The sequence below is a fragment of the Trachurus japonicus genome, chromosome 20 (genome assembly GCF_045865225.1).
Source record: "Trachurus japonicus isolate A0001 chromosome 20, Traja_1.0".
Classification (NCBI taxonomy): Eukaryota; Metazoa; Chordata; class Actinopteri; order Carangiformes; family Carangidae; genus Trachurus; species Trachurus japonicus.
In genome coordinates this window covers 9062184-9082203 of record NC_140926.1, presented here as the reverse complement: position 1 = coordinate 9082203, position 20020 = coordinate 9062184, and the positions used below count along the sequence as shown (strand labels likewise).

The 20020-nt window shown below is 42.5% G+C and overlaps 4 protein-coding genes and 1 non-coding gene across 6 annotated transcripts; 2 read left to right on the top strand and 3 right to left on the bottom strand.

Annotated features, from left to right (window-relative positions):
- Positions 1-214: 214 nt before the first annotated feature.
- On the top strand, positions 215-2508 carry c20h11orf65 (chromosome 20 C11orf65 homolog). Of its 2 annotated transcripts, none has more exons than XM_085763767.1 (9): positions 215-323; positions 555-669; positions 783-875; positions 985-1038; positions 1117-1326; positions 1443-1573; positions 1670-1787; positions 1958-2013; positions 2422-2508. In XM_085763767.1, the coding sequence occupies exons 1-9, from the start codon at positions 319-321 to the stop codon at positions 2465-2467; spliced, it is 828 nt and encodes a 275-aa protein (XP_085619893.1). In that variant the 5' UTR covers positions 215-318; the 3' UTR covers positions 2468-2508. The 2 variants fall into 2 exon arrangements, with proteins under 2 accessions (XP_085619893.1, XP_085619892.1); XM_085763766.1 differs by having other exon boundaries at positions 1670-1846.
- Positions 2509-2753: 245 nt separating this feature from the next.
- Positions 2754-2825, bottom strand: trnac-gca (transfer RNA cysteine (anticodon GCA)). Its single transcript has one exon. It is a non-coding gene; the product is annotated as a tRNA-Cys (tRNA).
- A 222-nt stretch (positions 2826-3047) lies between these two features.
- Positions 3048-5425, top strand: pomp (proteasome maturation protein). Its single transcript, XM_085763770.1, has 6 exons — positions 3048-3114; positions 3418-3515; positions 4066-4126; positions 4763-4864; positions 4969-5062; positions 5163-5425. The coding sequence occupies exons 1-6, from the start codon at positions 3112-3114 to the stop codon at positions 5228-5230; spliced, it is 426 nt and encodes a 141-aa protein (XP_085619896.1). The 5' UTR covers positions 3048-3111; the 3' UTR covers positions 5231-5425.
- A 1609-nt stretch (positions 5426-7034) lies between these two features.
- Positions 7035-10328, bottom strand: LOC146966406 (ribonuclease inhibitor-like). The gene is given in 7 exon segments (XM_085763769.1): positions 7035-7588; positions 7733-7906; positions 8330-8503; positions 9614-9696; positions 9698-9787; positions 9967-10143; positions 10230-10328. Coding segments are annotated over 5 exon segments (531 nt in total). The 5' UTR covers positions 9785-9787; positions 9967-10143; positions 10230-10328; the 3' UTR covers positions 7035-7575.
- Positions 9954-18328, bottom strand: LOC146966405 (NLR family CARD domain-containing protein 3-like). The gene is made up of 5 exons (XM_085763765.1): positions 18212-18328; positions 17935-18091; positions 12108-12154; positions 10230-12018; positions 9954-10143 (listed from the first exon to the last, which is right to left on the bottom strand). Exons 2-5 carry the CDS (start codon positions 18060-18062, stop codon positions 9954-9956), a joined length of 2154 nt encoding a protein of 717 aa, XP_085619891.1. The 5' UTR covers positions 18063-18091; positions 18212-18328.
- Between the last annotated feature and the right edge of the window lie 1692 nt (positions 18329-20020).

The following is a 20020-nucleotide window of genomic DNA, read 5'->3' as shown; positions in this document are numbered from 1 at the left end:
TGAACTGAACTGAACTGAACTGAACTGAAGTGACTCTTTCTTCAAAATAAAAGCACACATGCTTTGTGGTGCATTGTATCTCAGTAAATCATAGTGTATTTTCTGAAATATCTCTAAATGTGTAGTCTGAGTTTTGTTGCACTCGAGAATATGGTTAGAGTTTAGCTAAGCTTTACTGACCTTGAGCCTGTTCTCTCAGTGATAGGTGTGTATGTTTTTATTGTGGTGGCTATGTTGCTAGGTAACGCAAGGACATAATTCAGTCAGCTGCTGTTAGTTGGTAGATTGAGTGATTGGCAGAGGAAACGGGGGAAATCCATGAGGTATTGTGTTGTTTTCTTGTTGTTTGACAAGTTTACCTTGTTTTTATTCTCAGGTTAAGCTTTTGCATCGATGTCAAATCAAGATAAATCCTGCCATTTGTCAGTGTCATGCTAAGTTAAGCTGAGATAACAGAACCGGATGAGCTGTGTCTGATTTCAGTTGTCAGTAAAAAAGAAAGAAAGAAAATCTTAGTGGCTGTCTGTGTTTGTCTCGTTTCCTTCATCTTCCAGTTTACAGGAGGATTGGCCACTGGAGCTGCAGCAGGAGCCTCAGCAGGAGCCTCAGCAGGAGTTACTGTTGCAGGTAGCAGCCAGAATAATTCAAAGGGCATGGAGAGGATATGTGGTATGTACTCTGCTGCTGTTGTGGACACACACACACACACATACAGACAAACTAAAATTACTGTAAAGCACACTGGCTCAAAGAAAAACTCTGTCTTCCACCCAAACTTTTAGTGCAGAGCAGTTTTCGGCTACGTCAAAGAGATAATCAGCCAGTGCAACCAGCAGGATCCACAGCTGATCCTCAGAACAGTCAATCCTAGAGAGGTAACAGCAACGGTGTTTTTGCTGCTTTTTCTTCTTTCTTTCTTTTTTTTTTTAACAAAATAAAAACATAAAACAAAGGAAATGGTGAGATTACAACTCCCTGTGGCAGGCTGAGCTGCTGGACGCTGCTGCTGGGGTGTTCATCAGATTTCGACTTGGAGGGGTAAGTGTGTTCAGCCATTCAACAGCAATAAGAAGACGACGGCACAGAAAACATCTGCTCTAACAAATGTGTCTTCAGATCATGTTTCCTCCCAACATCTACTACAAGATCTTCACCACCCGGCCCATCGCAGACCTGTGTGCCAGCAGCCCCAAGGTCTACGCCAAGAAATGTGTGAAGAGGCGAAAGGCCCGGCAGACCAACAAAGACAGGACACCGGTGAATGAGGATCGGTCAGGATGGTACCAACGCATGGAGAACAACAGCTGGAGGCTGTTTACCAGCAGGGTGAAGAACATTTTATCATCCTTAATATCTTCTGCTATGAACTGACATGAAGTGTAGAAGCTGAACTCTGGAGATTAATTTCAAAGCAGATTATTGATTTGTTTTACCACTGATAGATCGTTCCCATCAATGAGCCCGTGGAGATTGGAGCCAACAAAAAAAAGGATTTTCATTATTCTAGGCTGCAGCGGAAACAGGATTTGGACAGCTGGAAGAAGAGGAGGAAAATCGAATGGATGTGGCAGATGTGAGTTAAAGTGTAGCTAACATTTACTAACTTTACCTACCTTCTGGGTAGTGTAATCTCTACAAGGTTTTGCTCAGATGTGCACACACTGTGCAGTTATAACCAGGGTCGTCTCCAGACTGATCCAGGACATGGAGACGTGGTCACCGTGGTGAGAGACGCCGACGTAGCCCAGGAAGTGACGGCCACCTCTGAGAAGAAGGAGGACAATGAGGTAGAAGAGTTGGAGGATGAAGAGCTCCTGGTTTGGACCACCACTCTGAACTTTGAGGAGTAAGACCGATCTGCTCACTGGTAGACAGAAAACATCTATGAGGTTCAGATGGTTGTCTTGCACTGTATTATTCTTTTATATGTTCATGTTGTGCTGTTTTACCTGTGCAGGTATATGCAGGAGTGGAGTTGTTTGGCCTGCAGTCCCTCCTCTGTGCTGAACAAAGGTCAAACTATTTCCTTTTTGCATAAATCTAGTCTTGACTTGTGGCCTGCATGCTTATCACTTATTTAAAGTGGCGATGCACATAGAATTGAAAGTTTTTACTCATTGTTATAAATTAAAACTTGATTGCACATTGTAGCCTAATGGCTGCAGGGTAGTGGTGACACCATCAGAATTTAGATTGGTTCCCTATAAGCCTTGCTTTCACTAATTAAGTGTGTCTACCACTGCACAAACAAAGCATAGATAATAGATGTTGTTTTCCTGAGCTATCAGTAGCTTTCCCCAGGTAGTGGAAATGGCACATGGTTTGGAAAAACAATAGCAATTGTAGAAACTCTTCAGTATTCAGTTCACCTTGTTTCTATTTGTGTGTATCTAATCTTCTTGTCCTTCTGTTCCCCTCCAGATCTTCAGTAATTAGTGCCACGTGGATTAACTGCTGTAACAGATGAAGACTCTTGGGCAGAATAAAATAATTCATGTTAAAACCAAACCAGTGCTAATGTGTTAACTGAGCTAATGTGTTAAAAATGCAGTCTACTGTTTCATTTCATAAAAACATCATATGTGAGAAGGTAAGACACAAAGATGTACTAGTGTCTTCTATGGGTCTGTATACGTTTGTAAATAAGAGAGAGAGAAATGTACGACATTGTTATAATTTTGTCATTGTTGCTGACACCTACAGAAATAGAAAAGTGTAAATAGGGAAATAGGGAAAAGTATTGGAAGAAAATGAGGGGGCACCCGGATTTGAACCGGGGACCTCTTGATCTGCAGTCAAATGCTCTACCACTGAGCTATACCCCCGTGTTGCTATCCTGTAAACCAATGTCTTTTTAACGATAACTTTGTACAAGTTAATCAATTATTGATCAATTGTGATTTAATAGTTATATACGTTACTCTGTAAATGTAAACATAAACCAACCTCATAGCTCCCGCACACGAACAAAAGTCCAAATTATAAACAATTTTCTCCTCTTCTCTCGGTAAAACTTTACTTCCGGCGAACACCGGATGTGTCGCATTGACAACGCGACTTTTACCGGAAACTGAAGCGAGTCGAAAAGAAAGTGGAAGATACTGAATCACAATGGTATGATAGCACTTCGTATTATTCTGCATTGTGTTATTTCTTATTATCTGGGTGCAGATAGTGCTACTGTTGATTTCTGTAGATATACTTATAATTTATTTCCGTCCTGAAGAAGTGAAGTGGAGATAATCACCGCGGAGTGTAACGTTACGGAGCGGGTTTTGATTAGTCACTTGGCTAATGCTAGTTAGCTCCGCCGTCAGTGATGCAGCTAAGCTCAGTTCTCGGTGTCTGTGGTTCGTTTTCTTGGTTTAATGTGAGTAAATGTCGATGCTGTGACTGTCTGTCGCCTCTCCCCGACAGAACACCCGGGGACTCCGCTCTCAGCTGAAGGACAGCGTGCCTGTGGCCGGCCTCTGCCCACAGGGACAGTACGGCATCCAGGACTCTCTGCGGAGCGGGTAAGGCTTTTCACCTCAGGATTAATAACTCTTTATAGGCTAAATATGATTAAAATATCCAATTACCAGTCTAAACATAGACAAGTTAACTTTTTCTTTGAGCGCCAATTCAAACGAATTTAAACATAATGATACCTGTATTATCCATGGCAGCAGCTGTAGAGCTATTCAACTGGTTTATAATCAACCCAATTTTTCTTGTGTTGTACTTGTACCCCAAACTTGTTTTTATTCTAGCCCTTTTCTTTCTTTATTTTTAAAATGTATTTTATTGTAATTTTATGAATGATAATTTTATTTTCTCATACTGCACTTTTGATTGCTGCTGCTTTGTTATTGCAAAGTACTTTGAGTTGCCCAAAACTTGCTTTGCAAAGAAAGTTATTATTAGTATTAGGAATAGGTTTAGATGGATATGGAAGCTTCAAACAATTAGCATCTATTTATTTATTTATTTTTACTCTATAGTAGTCTAATAGTTTGACATCTCTGAAACACATTTAATTAACTGTATCTTGTTCTTGCTCTTCTTCTTGTTGTCTCTGAGCAGCTTTACTAGTGTAAAGAATGAGCTCCTTCCCAGCCACCCACTGGAGTTGTCAGAAAAGAACGTGAGTAATACTGAGCTATAAGAAATTAATGAATGACAGACAGATGTTAAAAGCTTCACACTGACCACACACACACACGATAAAGTGTTTCAGCTCGTTCTGCCTGATCAGGCCTCTCTCTAGTGATGCCTTTTAATGCACCTGCTGGGGTAACAATTTCCACCTTTTATAATATGTAGAAAATGAAGTTTTATGGGTTGATGACCCATCCTCCTTCCTTCAGCTTGTGACATCTTATACTCCAGCTCCTAGCTCTGTTTCTTCCAGGTGTCCAGTGAGCCATGGCCATACCTGCAATGCATCCATAATTATGTTCTTCTCATCAACTATGACATGTTAAAACACATCCTTGTGTCTTCACTTTTTGGGATTCTTATTAGGAAAATATTAAGAAAATATTAACTTACCAGAATTATGTGTATGTTCATATTTACTTAAGCATTGACATGCCCGAAATAAACAAATTGATTGATTGACTCTAAATAATACAACATATAATGGCATTTGGTTGGAATAAAGCTGATCAGTAGCTGAGCTTTTTGTGACCCTGGCAGCAATAAATATTTATTGGTGGAGATCTTGAATTAATTTGCTTCTCGGTGGCTGACATTTGTTGTGTGTCTTTGTGGTGTGCAGTTCCAGCTGAACCAGGACAAGATGAATTTCTCGACTCTCAGAAACATCCAGGGACTTCACGCTCCTCTCAAACTGCAGATGGAGTACAGAGCAGCCAGACAGGTAACCTTATATCTCCACCCTATGGTCCCCGTTCCCTTTTTTACTTCTCTTACTTCTCAGATTTCATCATGTTCATTCTTCACATTCTGCCTTCCTCCCTCCAGATCCAGCGCCTGCCATTCCTACAGAGTTCAAACCTGGCTCTGGATACACTGAAAGGCAGCGACGAGTGTATTGGCTTTGAGGACATCCTCAACGGTGAGAGCCTGAACCTCTTTACACCATCATCTGTCACTGAACTGAGCGTCTATGTATGAAATCTGATCCCGGCTCTGTGTTTGTGTTTGTCACCTTTCAGATCCAGCTCAGAGTGAAGTGATGGGAGAGCCTCACATGATGATGGAATACAAGATGGGACTGTTGTGAAAGGACGTGGATGTAGATTTATAGTCGGTTGTCTTCTGGGAAGGACCGGGGCGTAACAGCTGTGTGGGTGGGTGGGAGTGAGGTTGGGGTGGGGTAACTTGTATTTGGATCTGGAGTCTTCTGAAACAGGCATCAGTGCTTTTCTTTTGTATGACTCCGATCCTGCTGGTATTTCTAATAAACTTCATAACCTTCTTTGTGCTTTGTGCTGCTTTTTTGACAAATAATTAAAGTGTTGGGTTGCCATGTTGGGGTTGAAACACCTGCCCAGTGAGTGAAATAATGTTGTTTACTGTCCTCCAGATTATAGATTAACTGGTGCTCCTGAAGGTGAGCTACTGTGGAGCTGTAATTACTGTACTCAGGTGTCCTTCCCCCAGTGGGAGACAAATAACTCACATGAGGAGGCACTACCAGTCCTCCACGCAACCTGAAGTACAATGGTAAGGCAAGGCAGTTTTATTTTGTACACACTAAATGCCATAAACAACAATGTCAAAGCTTAATGTAATACATGTCTAGCAAATAATTGCAATGACCTGTGGTGCATATACTTATCTAAGGTTTTCTGATGATAATTTCTCTATGCGGGAATAATGAGCATTGCTACATATCCCACACTGCCAAACTGTAAATATCCCACAAATTAAACCAGTTTCAGACATGTATAATGTCCAATGGGGGAAATTAATCTTACTAGTGGTCATGAGGACTCAGTTAGTCAGAGATATGAATAATTAAAAGGCTGTGTTTAGTGTTGTAGTCGAGCCAAAAACTAGACGTTACGTGTACACCTTCACCTGTGTAAACAGTGACCAGAGAGATGAACCAAATGCAAAAAAGAGGTAATAAGATATATAGGCTACTATATACATACAGTATATAATTGGTAATCATCCAAAAAGATGTTGTAGGAGGTTTCAGGTCTTGTCAGTCTGAGAGGAAGCACAGGATTTGAGAATTTATTGAATGGAGTCTGGTGAAATTTCTCTCTATCAAGTGGAATTAAAACATATTACAAAATCTAGTACATTACATTATAGCATGTTACATCAAATTGTATTACTCCAAAAGGCAAAAGACTGGTCAAGGTCGGCGGTGAGGGAGGGGAGAGAAGAAACGTAGAGGTTCTGTAACTCACTGTAGCAATCAATTGAAATCTCACCGCCATCGGACCAGTCGGTAGAGGAGAGGCTGTTACCGGGTATAAATAGTCCGGCCGTGCGGTCGGTGCCACGGTGAGGGTGGTGGATCAGACCGGGAGGCTCTGTACAGTCCACATCGACTCTTTGAACATCCACAACTAACATGCATAGAAAGACACGCGAAAATTGTATCGCGCAAACGCTTGAATGTGAACAATGTAAGGTAAATACTGGGCTGCAGGTGCATTCTGGGTAATATGTCAGGAGGGAGGGGTTTAGGCTCAACAGGGCAACCAGTACGGACATTACATCTCTCAGACTGGACCGGCTTTTATACAGTTTATGGTCTGAACTGATCTCAACCGAGAACTGCATGAAACTGGTCATTTATCGTTCCGGTGGGAAAGTTTTTTTCCTACTCCAGTTTAGATTAAACCACGCCCACTTCCGTAGTTCTAACGGCTGGCGATTGGCTGTCGACGTCGCATAATGCGGAAGTGGGCGTGGCTTCGTCTGGAGCGCTGTTTGTATGAAGGATGGAGAGGCAGTCAGAAGAGTAGTTTACAAATTGTCTCAAGAGGTAATGTTTATTATTTTGTCATTTAGGCTACAGGTTTCATTCTATCTCAGTTACTTTTAGAGATTAGATATTTAAAACATGCAAGCTTGGAATTAGTGATTGATTTAAAGTAATTATCACAGAATATTACCAAATGATTTGCATATTTAATTTCCCCAGGGTTTATTAGGCTATATCATTACACCACATCATTTAATAGAACAGGCCAAAACGAATGAATGCAATTGCCAAAATGTCAAAACACCACTTTAACAACCTGAGCCATTTAATCACTCACACAGCTTTTCACTCCTTCCTTTAGGAACTGTTAAAAAAAAGTCTTGAATTGGGACAGAAAACTTAGAACAAAGACTTGTGAAAGGTAACATTATTGATAAATTGTCACTCCAGTTAATGTTCATTTACATCTATATTGTCATAAACATAATCAATCAGCATTATGCCTGACAGTGAAGCTTTTTACAGATCAGTTCAAACAGTTTCTCTGTTGGGTGAAGCTCTCCTCTCCTCTCCACCTCCCGGTAACATGGCCCAGTCACAGCTGCTTTACACACAAGCTGCTGCTTCAACATCTGGATCGGGACGCAGCTCATCCTCTCAACACACATCCATCATCCTCTTCACCACTCTCGCCTGTCAAGAGAAGAATACGACAGAGGTGATAAATCAGTGTTAGCACAGTCACTGGAGGTGTCAGTCAGTGATGCAGCTCATCCAGCATAAAGTAAATCTTTAACACAATAAAGTAATATAAACTGAGTCCTCCCCTCTACTGACCTCAGAGTCTCCAGTCTATAGTCTGGACTCTCCACCAGACCACACAGCTCCTCCACGTCTGAATCCTGCAGGTTGTTGTAGCTCAGCTCCAGTTCCTTCAGGTAAGAGGGGTTGGCCTTCAGCGCTGAGGCCAGGGAAACACAGCTGATCTTTGACAACTTGCAGTCCCTCAGTCTGAAAAAATAATGAATTACATAGATACAGTCATTAGTAGTCAATGAAATATGTTCTTATCAAGTGTCTTTTACCTAAACTGAGTAGTGACTTTGTCCCTCTGTCATTGTTGATCACATGTCATTTCTATTTTTATATTTTAATGTATTTGTACAAATATAAGCTCTGAGGATTTTGAGTATTGTTGTGACATTGGACACTTTCTACAGTGCAGTTAAAAAACATTAGTCCCGAGGGAAATGTAAGTATTTATAATGACAACTACTAAAATAACCTGAAACTGGAGAATCATTCTCAGTCAGTTAATTGGCATAGCTAAATTAAAAAAGAATACATTTAATTTATTAATGAAGATTAATTGGGTTAAGTTGTTGATTATAGATACGTTTAAGAGACAACAACAGTAACAGACAAGGAACTGACCTCAGAGTCTCCAGTCTGCAGTCTGGACTCTGCAGAAAATCACACAGCTTTTTCACCCCTGAATCCTGCAGCTGGTTTCCTCTCAGGTACAGCTCTCTCAGGTGGGAGGGATTGGACTTCAGAGCTGAGGCCAGAGCAGCACAGCTGATCTCTGACAGACTGCAGGAACTCAACCTGAATAACGAATATAACATGCAACTTTAGGGCACAAAGTTACTGCTTGAAACTGTACTGATACTGCAGATACTGAATTCTCTCACATTTTTATATATATAAAAAAACACATAATATCTCAAAATCTTGTGACAAATAAGATAAGGTGGCAACATTGCACACCCTCTAATTAAAACAGTTTGCACTAATTAGTTTTGACAGCACAACAGCCAATAGGAAAACTCAGCTTAGTGAGCATTTGCAGGGCTGTTCCCACCGTCCAGACACAAATATGATCTGACCTCAGAATCTTTAGTGTACAGTCTGGACTCTGCAGACAAGCACAGAGCTCCTTCACTCCTGAATCCTGCAGCTCATTTACACTCAGCTGCAGCTCTCTCAGGTGGGAGGGATTGGACCTCAGAGCTGAGGCCAGAGAAGAACAGCTGGTCTCTGTCAAACTGCAGGAACTCAACCTGAATATAGCACAAAAGATGTACCTTTATAATAAGACATTCAAATAGACAATTATCATTATTCATCATCATCATCATCATTATTTGCATGACAAAAGGGTGCTGCCTCAATGAAGACATAGTTATTCAACCACTAAAACTACCAGCTCCACAAAAGCTCCATCTATACAAACTCATCTTGTGCAGCAAAATGTATTGATGTAATGTATAATGAGATATTATTTATTTCAAGTTTTCAGGTGTCTGCAGGTCAGGGTCACATCATATTAGACTTTTGCACAGAACTAACAAATCCTAACTTGCCTCAGAGTCTCCAGTCCACAGTCTGGACTCCCCAAAAAACCACACAGCTCCTTTACTCCTGAATCCTGAAGGTTGTTTTCACTCAGCTGCAGCTCTCTCAGGTGGAAGGGGTTGGACTTGAGAGCTGAGGCCAGAGAGGAACAGCTGATCTCTGACAACCTGCAGGAACTCAAACTAGATCAAAAGAAAATACACCATTTTAGTAATGTTCTTTGCTTGCAACCAGTCAATATTTCATCATCTCATGGTTCAAAGAAACTCCAAAGGTCTGAACCGATGGGATGTAGGTTGGAAATACTACAAAACACTCATCATATTAATCTCAACAGAGAAATAAAAAGTGGAGTCTGACCCCAGAGACTCCAGTCTACAGTCTGGACTCTTCAGAAAACCACACAGCTCCTTCATTCCTGAATCCTGAAGTTTGTTTCTGCCGAGCTCCAGCTCTCTTAGATAGGAGGGGTTGGACTTCAGAGCTGAGGCCAGAGAAGCACAGCCTTTCTCTGACAAACTGCAGTCCCATAATCTGTTTGAAGAATAAATCAAACAGATAAAATCAATCAGGTATGTCTTAATGAATAATAATGTGAGTGACATTGCCTTCCTGTTATTGTGGGTCATCAGTCAGTCTGTTAACACAGTTATAACATATAGACAACATACAGTACACAAAAAAAACACAACTTCTCTAGTCAGTGAACTGACCTCAGAGTTTCCAGTCTACAATTTGGACTCTCCAGTCCAGCAGATAGGATCATCAGTCCTGAATCCTCCAGCTTGTAGTTTCCACTCAGGTTCAGTGCTTTCAGATGGGAGGGATTGGACCTCAGAGCTGAGGCCAGAATTTCAAAATGAGGCTCCGAGAGTCCACAATCTTTGAGTCTGTGATAAGAGAAGATAGAGAAAAGAAAAACACCTGTCACGATAAAGTCATCAGACAATTATATATCAGAAATATCTGGACTTACAAAGCCTTTCTGCAGTTCCTCACAGCTGGGACCAGTCTACGACGTCCCTCTCCTGATGCGTTGTACTGATCCAGGTCCAACTCATCTAGAACCTCCTCTGACATCTGCAGCATGTAGGCCAGAGCCGAGCAGTGGATCTCAGAGAGTTTCTTCTCCGATCTGTTCTCTGACTTCAGGAACTCTTGGATCTCCTGATGAACCGAGTGGTCGTTCATTTCCATCAAACAGTGAAAAATGTTGATGCTTCTGTCAGGAGAGATTTTGTGAGTGTTCATCTTCTTCAGGTTCTTGATGGCTGCTTGGATAATTTCTGGGCTGCTCTCTGTCTTTCTCAAAAGCCCCCCTAGGAGTCTCTGGTTGGACTCCAGAGAGAGGCCGTGAAGGAAGCGAACAAACAGGTCCAGGTGACCATTTTTACTGTCGAAAGATTTCTCCATGACTCTCTTCAGGAAGACATCCAGGGATGAGTCGGGCCAGTCTTTTCCCAGGAACTTCTCCAGGACCTCAGTGTTTCTGCTGGTGAAACAGTGGAACATGTAGACTGCAGCCAGAAACTCCTGAATGCTCAGATGAACAAAGCAGTAGACTGTTTTCTGGAAGATCACGCTCTCTCTTTTGAAGATCTCAGTACAAACTCCTGCGTACACCAAGGCGTCTGTGACATCCAGACCGCACTGCTCCAGGTCTTCTTGGTAGAACATCATGTTTCCTTCCTCCAGCTGTTCAAACGCCAGCCTCCCCAGCTTCAGAAGAACTTCCCTGTCCGCCTCCATCAACTCCTGTGGACTCGTTTCATGTCCCACACCATACTTCTTGTTCTTCCTCTTTGTCTGGACCAGCAGTAAGTGTGAGAAGAGGTCAGTCAGGGTCTTGGGCAGCTCTCCTGTCTGGTCTGTGGTCAACATGTCCTCCAGGACTGTAGCAGTGATCCAGCAGAAGACTGGGACTTGACACATGATGTAGAGGGTCCTGGACGTCTTGATGTGTGAGATCATGACTCTGTTGAACTCTTCGTTGCTGAATCTCTTTGTGAAATACTCCTCCTTCTGGGTGTCCTTAAAGCCTCGTACCTCTGTTACCCTGTCAATACACGTATGAGGGATCTGATTGGCTGCTGCAGGTCTGGAGGTTAGCCAGACCAGAGCCGAGGGAAGCAGTTTCCCCTGGATGAGGTTTGTCAGCAGCACGTTGACTGATGATGTCTGTGTGACATCAGAAACAACCTCCCTGCTGTTGAAGTCCAGTGACAGTCGGCTCTCATCCAGCCCGTCAAAGATGAAGAGAAGTTTACAGACAGACAGCTGCTCTGCTGTGACCTTCTCTAATGTTGGATGGAAAACATGGAGCAGCTTGAGAAGACTCAACTGCTGACCTCTGATCAGGTTCAGCTCCCTGAATGAAAGCAGAACCAGAAGACTGACATCTTGGTTCTCCAAACCCTCGGCCCAGTCCAGAGTGAACTTCTGCACTGAGAAGGTTTTTCCAATGCCAGCCACACCGTTTGTCAGAACTACTCTGATGGGTCCGTCTTGGTTAGGTAAGGCATTGAAGATGTCACGACACTCGATTGGAGTGTCAAAGGTCTCCATCTTGGAGGTTGTCTCCAGCTGCTTGACCTCATGTTGGGTATTGACCTCTTCACTCAGTCCTTCTGTGATGTAAAGCTCAGTGTAGATCTTGTTGAGGAGGGTTCCACTTCCTTTGCCATCAGTTCCTTCAGTCACATGTTCACATCTGCTCCTCAGACTGGTCTTATGTTGATTTAAAACCTCCCGCAAACCATTATCTGCTGAAAGAGAGGAAACAATGTCACATATATTTTCATCAGGTACAGGAAAACCAAGCAAATAACACAGATGTTCACAGATGTTGTCTTACTTTGTACAGCATTGGTCTGAACGACTGCCTGCAGTCCAGGTATTGTTCTGAAACATGAACACATTACATCACTGATGGCTAAACCACAACTCACAAGCTGAATACGGGGCACACTTTGGCCCAATCACAAACCGCCCCCAACCCTTATCCCTATCCACTCCCCCACCAGTCATTCATTTGAGTCATTTCTCATATTAAGGGCAATCGCAGACCAATTAGTGAGTAGACTGCACACCTGTTAAAAGCTGGTTGCATCAGTGTAGGCTTATAATGATGATGAAATGAAGGTCAATACAAAGCCCTTTATTGCGACTTTGTCAAGTGTCTAAGATAAACACTCACACATACAAATTAAAAATAGGTCAAATCTTTCTCATCTCATTCATGTAACCTATAGCCTACTTTATAAGTTTAGTAGATCAAGTAAAAGATAAAATAGCTCGGGGTATGAAAAACAAGCCACTTCACAAAAGAGGAATGCTGCAAAACAGCCCACACAGCAGGAGACTCCGACGCGGATCCGCATTCAAGTCACCAAACCCGCGTGACTGTCACATTCGTTTGGCCGCCGCCTAGAAGATCAGCCCCGCCTCCAGGCAGAGCCGTTATTCTACCGTCAAACAGCGGATCCCGAACGGACCCGTGTCGGACGTGTGGACACGGACGCGCCTTTACTGTAACGGTCGAACACAGTAGTCCACACCGAGCCGAGACTAGAGGAGTCATCTTTCTTTGCTGGGACACGGTTGTGCTGAAGCCTCTAGTAAGTTTACTGATTTATTGATGTATTGCGACATTCACAGTAAACATTGGCCTTTGTGTTTTTAATCGTCATGTATATTAATGCTTGTAATGACGTTGTTTGATATTAGCACTGTTAGAACTTTTGTAGTTTTGTGCAACAGGCTAGGTTAGCTTCTAGCTGAGCTGATGCACGTCTGTAGCTATTTTGTTTTAAAATGGGATAGCAATTTCGGGAGAATATGTTGTGGTTGTGTGACTAAAAAAACACACATTGTTATTTGGTAACGTTATGGTTATCTGTTTTAATGTATCGCAGCTGTTATGCTGTGTAACGTTAGCCTATGCTAGCGGTAACTTACGTAACTTAGCTGCTATTTCTCCGACCTCGACCTCCCATTTCCTCGATTTAAGTAGGCTATGCCCGGTGTTCCGACTCCCAGTAATTACGAGTCGCCCTCTTCATACACATTACGGTGTTTTTTTTTTTTTAAATAATTATTTTCTTTTCTTTAAAACTAACTAGCCGTTAGCGGCTACTTAGCCGCTAACGGCTAGTTAGCCGCTCGGCTTTTATTTAAAAAATAAAAAACACCGAAGAGGGCAACCAACTCCAACGTTACGGAGTTTAGAATGACTTTTTTAAGCCTCTCTTTGCTCCTCATGTCTTAATTCTCCGTGACTGTTCGCTAGCCGAGCGGCTAACGGCGCTGTTGTACTGTATATCAGCACGGGTGTGGTTCGGTCGTAGGCACGAGGCCGCACACCCGTGCTGATATACAGTACAACAGCGCTCCCTCTGCCTTTATTCATCCCACGACGGGGAAATTCACAAGTTACAGCAGCAGTACAAACACACTCACACATGCCATGCACACTGGCAATATTAATGTTTAAGCTTGTCAGTGCTTTATGATGATTAATATATGCTGAGAAACAAGATTGTAAATCAAGCAGGAAAGACCAATAATTTGTGTTTAATGAATCAAATATAATCAGATATTGTTTTGGTCATAAATAGGCTATGTTTAATTCGCTGGGGAGGAGGGGCGGGCACACAGCTTTTCTTTTCTTTTTTTAACTTTTTTTTTTAAATAATGAGGGCTGTCATTTTTGCTAAGCTTAAGTCAACTAAAGTTAGCTATTTTGTGTCTTCTATGTCCTGCCTTGAGTTTATGTTGTCTACACACCCACATTTTTGACTTTTTTTCTATTTTTACTGTGCAGATAATCCTCCAGCTAGGCCCATATTTGACATGTCTCTGGGTGCTGCTGTGTAGTGGTGAGTATTAGCCTACTATTCAATTGCTTTTGTTGGTTTTAGGGATGCACATTTTGAATTTTTTTTCTGACTGATGATAACCAACGCTTGTTAACCGATATGATTACAATGCTCTCGGGGGCGATCACTTTTTCTCTTTTGCGCAGCTCTGTTGTAACAGGTAATGCAGATCGATGTCCCTGTAGGCTACATTTGTTGTCTGACCTTCTTTTATGATATTATTCCTTTTTTAATATTGTGAGTAAAGATAATTACTGCAAGTCCTATTGCCTTTAAGATTCTAATGTTCATTTTTTTTGTTGAAACTATTTTGGAGAGATATGTCTAATAATCAGTCTTCATTACAACACAAAATAATATGGCACCACAAACTAAACCAATTTCCATTTGTCTTTCTTTCTCTAGTGAATGTGGCAGTGTAAAGGGTGTTCAGTTGCTGTGCAATATTTGACATGTCTCAGGGTGCTGTGTCAAAGGCTCTGCAGTAGTGGTGAGTATTACTAAATCATTTGTTGTTTTCTGAGTTTATTGTTTTTTTTCATTTATGTATATTATTTTTAAACAATTACTCAGTAATGAAAAAGAAATAGGGGGCATCATTGCACCAATGGATGAAGTAAATATATTCTCTGGGTTGGGGGTGTAACAACTGATTGTCTTCAAGACAAAAATGCCTTTTACCAGGACAAATGAGAATTTTCACAGACATGAACTCAAACAACACAACTTGTGCCTCTGCTTTTCTGCCGTAGGATGACGACGTGGATCTGGGAAGAGAATGCGTCCTAAAGACCCTCTGCGTTTACCTGAATGAGGACCCGGAGAATCTATTGAGAGAGTATGTGGTAAGTAGCTATTACTTAGGTTTAGTATGTTGAGATGTTATCTTTCGTATTTTATATAAACTTTAAAACATCTACTCATTGTAATTACTTTACAGTCAGCTAAGTTGTAGGATAATATGGTAGTGATCTTAATATCAAAGTGTGTGTTTATTTTTCATTAAAGGGATAGTTCGGGTCTTTTGATATCTATCTATACCCTTGTTTTAGCACAGAGCTAAAGGGAGAGCTTTATGAACCTGATGTGATGCTGAACCTCATCAGATGGAGTTCCATAGACTGTAGGAAAGAGGTTAGAGCAGAGAAGAGTGATCGTTGCAGCGCAGTCCATGGTGGAAGATCAGACCAACAAATATACAGACAGACAGCGTGCATCACCTGCAAGGATGGTGCTGCTGGAAAAAAAAAAAGAACAGCACTCCTCTGCAGCCAGCTGACGTGTAGCTCACCTGCAGCTGTCAGAGGATCCTCGCTCTTTCTTTAGCCTGGCGTTTGGATGCACTTTGTTCAACATGTGAAGATCTAACCACCATCTGACCACCGGTCAGCTGAGCCAGCTAACAGAGTGGACGTGGCTGGTGTGTAGGCTCGCTATTTTATAACGGCAAGAAAAAATAATCGTCCTGATAGTGTGTGTACATTTGTCGGGCTGATCTTCCATCACGGACTGCGCTGCATTACTGATCATCACCCGGTCACCCTGTTGTCACAGCTACAGTTGTGGTCTAACTTCAGCTTGTTGCTACCCTGTCCCTCCTCTCTGTGTCTGCCCGTTCTAACTCCATCTGATGAGGTTCAGCATCACATCAGGTTCATAAAGGTCTCCCCTTGGCTCTGTGCTAAAAGGGATGGCTTCATCACTTGTGTCATAATCAGATATGTTTACGTGAACTATCCGAGCAATAAACTCCATGAAACAGCTGATGGAAATGCGCACAGCCGTCTAGAGGCGGCAGCGCGCAGTGATACGGAGGGAGAGAAAATAGCAGCAAGCGATTGTGAGGTCAGACTTTTTTGTGGACAACGGTTTTGTGATGCAAATGTATCACTCTTTTGAACGCATATTGTTTTGAGAAGTAAAACGCTTTATTTTCATAACCCCAGCCAACTAACCGGACTACATTCGTCAGCACCGCAAACTCTCAAAGTGTGAGAGAGAGAATTAAACAGCCTATTTATTATCAGTTACTATGACCAAAACAATATTTGATTCGTTAAACATAAATTGGTCTTCCCTGTAGGATTTGTTTTATTTACAATCTTATTTCTCAGCATATAGGCCTATTAATTATCATGACAACATAAAGCACTGACGAATAAGCCTAAACATTGATACAGGACTCTGTAACACAACTCATCACACATTCATGCTCTCCCTGTGTGATCATCTAGGAAGCAGACAGTCTGAGGTTGAAGTTTAGGTGACACTGTGACAGGTCTCTGTACGTCTTGACCACATGTCAGCTGTTCAGCTGTAGTAGAGGAGAACTCAGCTGTTTTCAGCTCCGCCGCACGTAGCGGTTTTTTTTTTGTTTTTTTTAGGAGCTCCGGTATATTGCGGCTTTATGCGGGAGGACACGCGATTAACTACAGCTGATCCAATGTATTTATCTGAGCTTGGTCACCGTGAGAGGCGCTTTGAGCTGCGTTCATATTAAGTTACACCTGACGCAGGACAGGGCATTTTGACAGGTCTGCGCTCACATCAGCTGTGTTTATTTACCCTCACCCTGTCACATAAGCGATCAGCTGTTTTTTTTTGTTTTTTTTTAACGTTTGATGTCTTTTTTTCTTTTTGCTCGAAATTAAACATGGTATGACCTTGACTCCCTATATATCTGTCTGTTTGATTACAGGTGCTGTAAGAAAAAATACAGTGACGGGTCAGCCACAGATGACGAGGTGACCAAACACGCCATCCACCTTGCGGCAGATTGTGCAGCGAGGAGACGTGTCCCGCCTCCATCCACGCGAGAACCCCAGTAGCATGTACTTCAAAAGAATAAACAATATTTGTATTGAACTTCTTGTCGTTCACCAGTTATTCATTTTCTGATATTTTAGCTTCACATTTCATTGAAGTTGTAGCCTCATTTTGTACAGTAAATTGATGTCTTGACTTGAACCTTTTCTGTATATTGACAATAGTGTTGGGTTAAAAATGCAAGGCAATGCAGATTTAAGCTTGGTGTAGAAGTCTAGGCTAGGCATAGTTTTAGTTTTAGTTTAAGCTATTTTATGGAGATTTTGAAAATGATGAACGGGTCCAAAACGGACCCGGGCCAGAGGTTTTTTTTTGCGTCCGTTGCGGATCCGCGGCGGATTTGCGGGTCCCGAACGGACCCGGGCCAGAGGTATTTTATAAGTCCGTTGCGGGTCCCAAACGGATCCGGGCCAGAGGGTTATTATGAGTCCGTTGCGGATCCGCGGCGGATTTGCGGGCCCCGAACGGACCCGCCGCGGAGGTATGATTTAAATCGCGGATGCGGACCGGATGCAGCGCGGATCCAGGACGGGTCCGCGATCCGCCTTCGTAGCGGATCCATCACGGAGTGCAAGTGGACTCCGATACGGGTCCGTTTCGCGGGTCCGTTCCGGAAGCCGCGCTACATCCGCGGCGGGTCCGCGGCGGACTCCTTTTGCTATGTGGGAGGCATTGGAGAATTTGAGTTATAGGGGGGAGTCGATTTTGCTGGACGTAAAATCTGACTCCACCCACCTTCACCCATGTATTTCCTGTTGTCAATGTTTACAATTTACTTCATAAATAAGTATTAGAATTGGGCTACATCGTTGGTATACTGAATTTGGTGCATGTGATATAGGCTTATTACTTTATCTTATATTGTGTCGAGTCATCCAACAAAATCCGACTCCCCCTGTCACTCTGACTGGGGGAGTCCGACTCTGGTGGGGAGTTGGAAAATTGGACCTCAGCAGGACACAGATAACAGTTTCTTACTTTGTGTCCGAGGGTCGGGGGTCGATACTGAAGTATGGACTTTCATCTTTGGACCGGTCACTCTTCAGAGACAGACAGGTGGGTGCTGTTGACTCTGCTGCGCTCGGTTCCCCCACACAGTCGTTCATCGTCTGGACCTCAGTGAGTCTGAGTTAGGCTGCAAAATAAACCAGAGGCAGCGACTGTCAGCTCACGGACACAAGTGAAGGGTCACGCACCCTAAAATGTCAGGAAAGGAGGCTACAACACACACGCACACATGGTGTAAAACACTCACCCGCCTCGACATTCACTCAGTTTCCCTCCCTCTGAGTCCAGTTTAAATGGAGTCTGAAGTGAACTTACTTTCACCAAAGATATTCAATAAATGGAAAGATACTCCATGAGCGGCTGCTCCAATGATATGAAATGGTATACACTTCCTGTCTCTCTAAATGGGCGTGGCCAACCGTCACCCCACCTCGTCTGTGAACGTGTGTGTGGATTTATACAATTTTTAGGTAGATGAAAGTGAGATATTTATATTTTCTTATGATAACATAAAATATTTACACTACTAACAGTAATATTTAGCATGCCAAAAATAATTTAAATCATTTTCACGGGAGTTCGCGGCCGTTTGTTTGACGTTGCCTAGGAGATCTGTGCCAAATCTCGCGAGAGTGTGTCGTAGAGACAGAGACAGGTCTTGAACAAAGTGGATTTTCTCCGGATCTCTCCGTCTGAAAATTACCATTTTGGTGTCAAACTGTTCAGAAGAGATGTGGCTTGTGAAAAATGAGTCCAAAATTTGCTTCAGTGACCGTGGGGAGAAAGGCCCGATCATAATCGGTGTTCACATTAAATTGTCCCATAGGAATCAATACACTCCAAACTGCCTCTGGTCTCTCTAAAGGGGCGTGGCCGTGCAGAAGCCCACGTGACATGCATACAGGAAGCTGACCTGAAGCTGACTCGTCATGAAAGGTCTTGGTTTATAAACCGTCTTTGCTTTCACTTTCACTTAGTTTCAGTTGCACCTCCCACCTTCACTTAGCCCACAGGAAATCATCCTATGAGTATGTTATAAGTGTGCGTTGTTACAGGTTGTTTAAATTATTAAATTAGACATGGCTTGGTGTATTTGTTAAAATTATGACATCCTAAATATGATATAGCTAGTATGGGATTTGGCATTAGGCCTACTATTTATATCAATTGTGTTTCTTCCATAGAGTTTCTCCAGAACAAAAGGTTGTTTATGCTCAAGTGCTGCACAGTTTCCATCTATAATGACAAATGAAAAGCTGTTTTTCTTTCTTTTCTTTTCTGAAACTGCCTTAAGTGGTGTTGTAGTAATTGTCAGCTCTGTTCACATCCACACTTCAGCCACAAGATGGCAGTATGAGTCCATGCTGAGAGGCTCCTGATGGTACCCAGGGCCCTCTAGCTGTTAACCCACCTCCCTGACCCAGCACAGCAGCTACACAGGTCCTGTGCCGGTGTTTGGTACACGCTCGGCTCTGGACAGTTGCTCTCAGCGCCGTGGGGAGAGAGTCTGATGTCACTTTTCATACACGGTGGGAAAGCAGCTTAGCCCGAGGCTGTTAAAGGCTCATGATGCTGTCTTTGACAACAGATTACACCCCCTGTAGGTCAGCTAAGGGCAGCCAGGGAACATTATCCACACTGGAACACATGGAGCAGCCCCAGTGACTTTGTTCACTGATGTCACATATACTGGATATGGAGCAAATCCAGATCTTAACAGAGTGTGAATTCAATGCAGTGACTCAAAGCAAGCACGCAATATGTATAATGCTGGAGTTCAAAGCAGTGCATCAGTCTAATATATGTATATTTATGCATCATGTAGTTATTAAAGAAGATTTTAAAAAACAGAGCATAACATTAAAATATAAATGGTGAAGCTGTGAAGTAATTACCACCAGGATTTTTTACTAACTGTAAACAGCAATATAAGAGCTGCATGGTAATGAATACAAGTTAGACTTTGACAGAGTAATTAGAAATGGGTCAGTCTGTGGGTGTGAGAGAGGGTGATTCATTCACATATTGCTGTTTCCGACCAAAACTTGAAGAATGT

Bases quoted from the DNA above. Each gene is read 5' to 3' on its own strand.
- c20h11orf65 (XM_085763766.1), top strand. The intron at 1,574-1,669 runs GTGAGTTAAAGT...CACACTGTGCAG, and splicing joins ATCGAATGGATGTGGCAGAT to TTATAACCAGGGTCGTCTCC. The intron at 1,847-1,957 runs GTAAGACCGATC...TTACCTGTGCAG, and splicing joins ACCACTCTGAACTTTGAGGA to GTATATGCAGGAGTGGAGTT.
- LOC146966405 (XM_085763765.1), bottom strand. From the start codon at position 18,062: ATGAACGACTGTGTGGGGGAACCGAGCGCAGCAGAGTCAACAGCACCC. The intron at 12,019-12,107 runs GTAAGACAACAT...CCTCTCTTTCAG, and splicing joins TCAGACCAATGCTGTACAAA to CAGATAATGGTTTGCGGGAG. The intron at 10,144-10,229 runs GTAAGTCCAGAT...CTCTTATCACAG, and splicing joins AGGAACTGCAGAAAGGCTTT to ACTCAAAGATTGTGGACTCT.
- pomp (XM_085763770.1), top strand. The intron at 4,127-4,762 runs GTGAGTAATACT...TGTGGTGTGCAG, and splicing joins TGGAGTTGTCAGAAAAGAAC to TTCCAGCTGAACCAGGACAA. The intron at 5,063-5,162 runs GTGAGAGCCTGA...GTCACCTTTCAG, and splicing joins CTTTGAGGACATCCTCAACG to ATCCAGCTCAGAGTGAAGTG.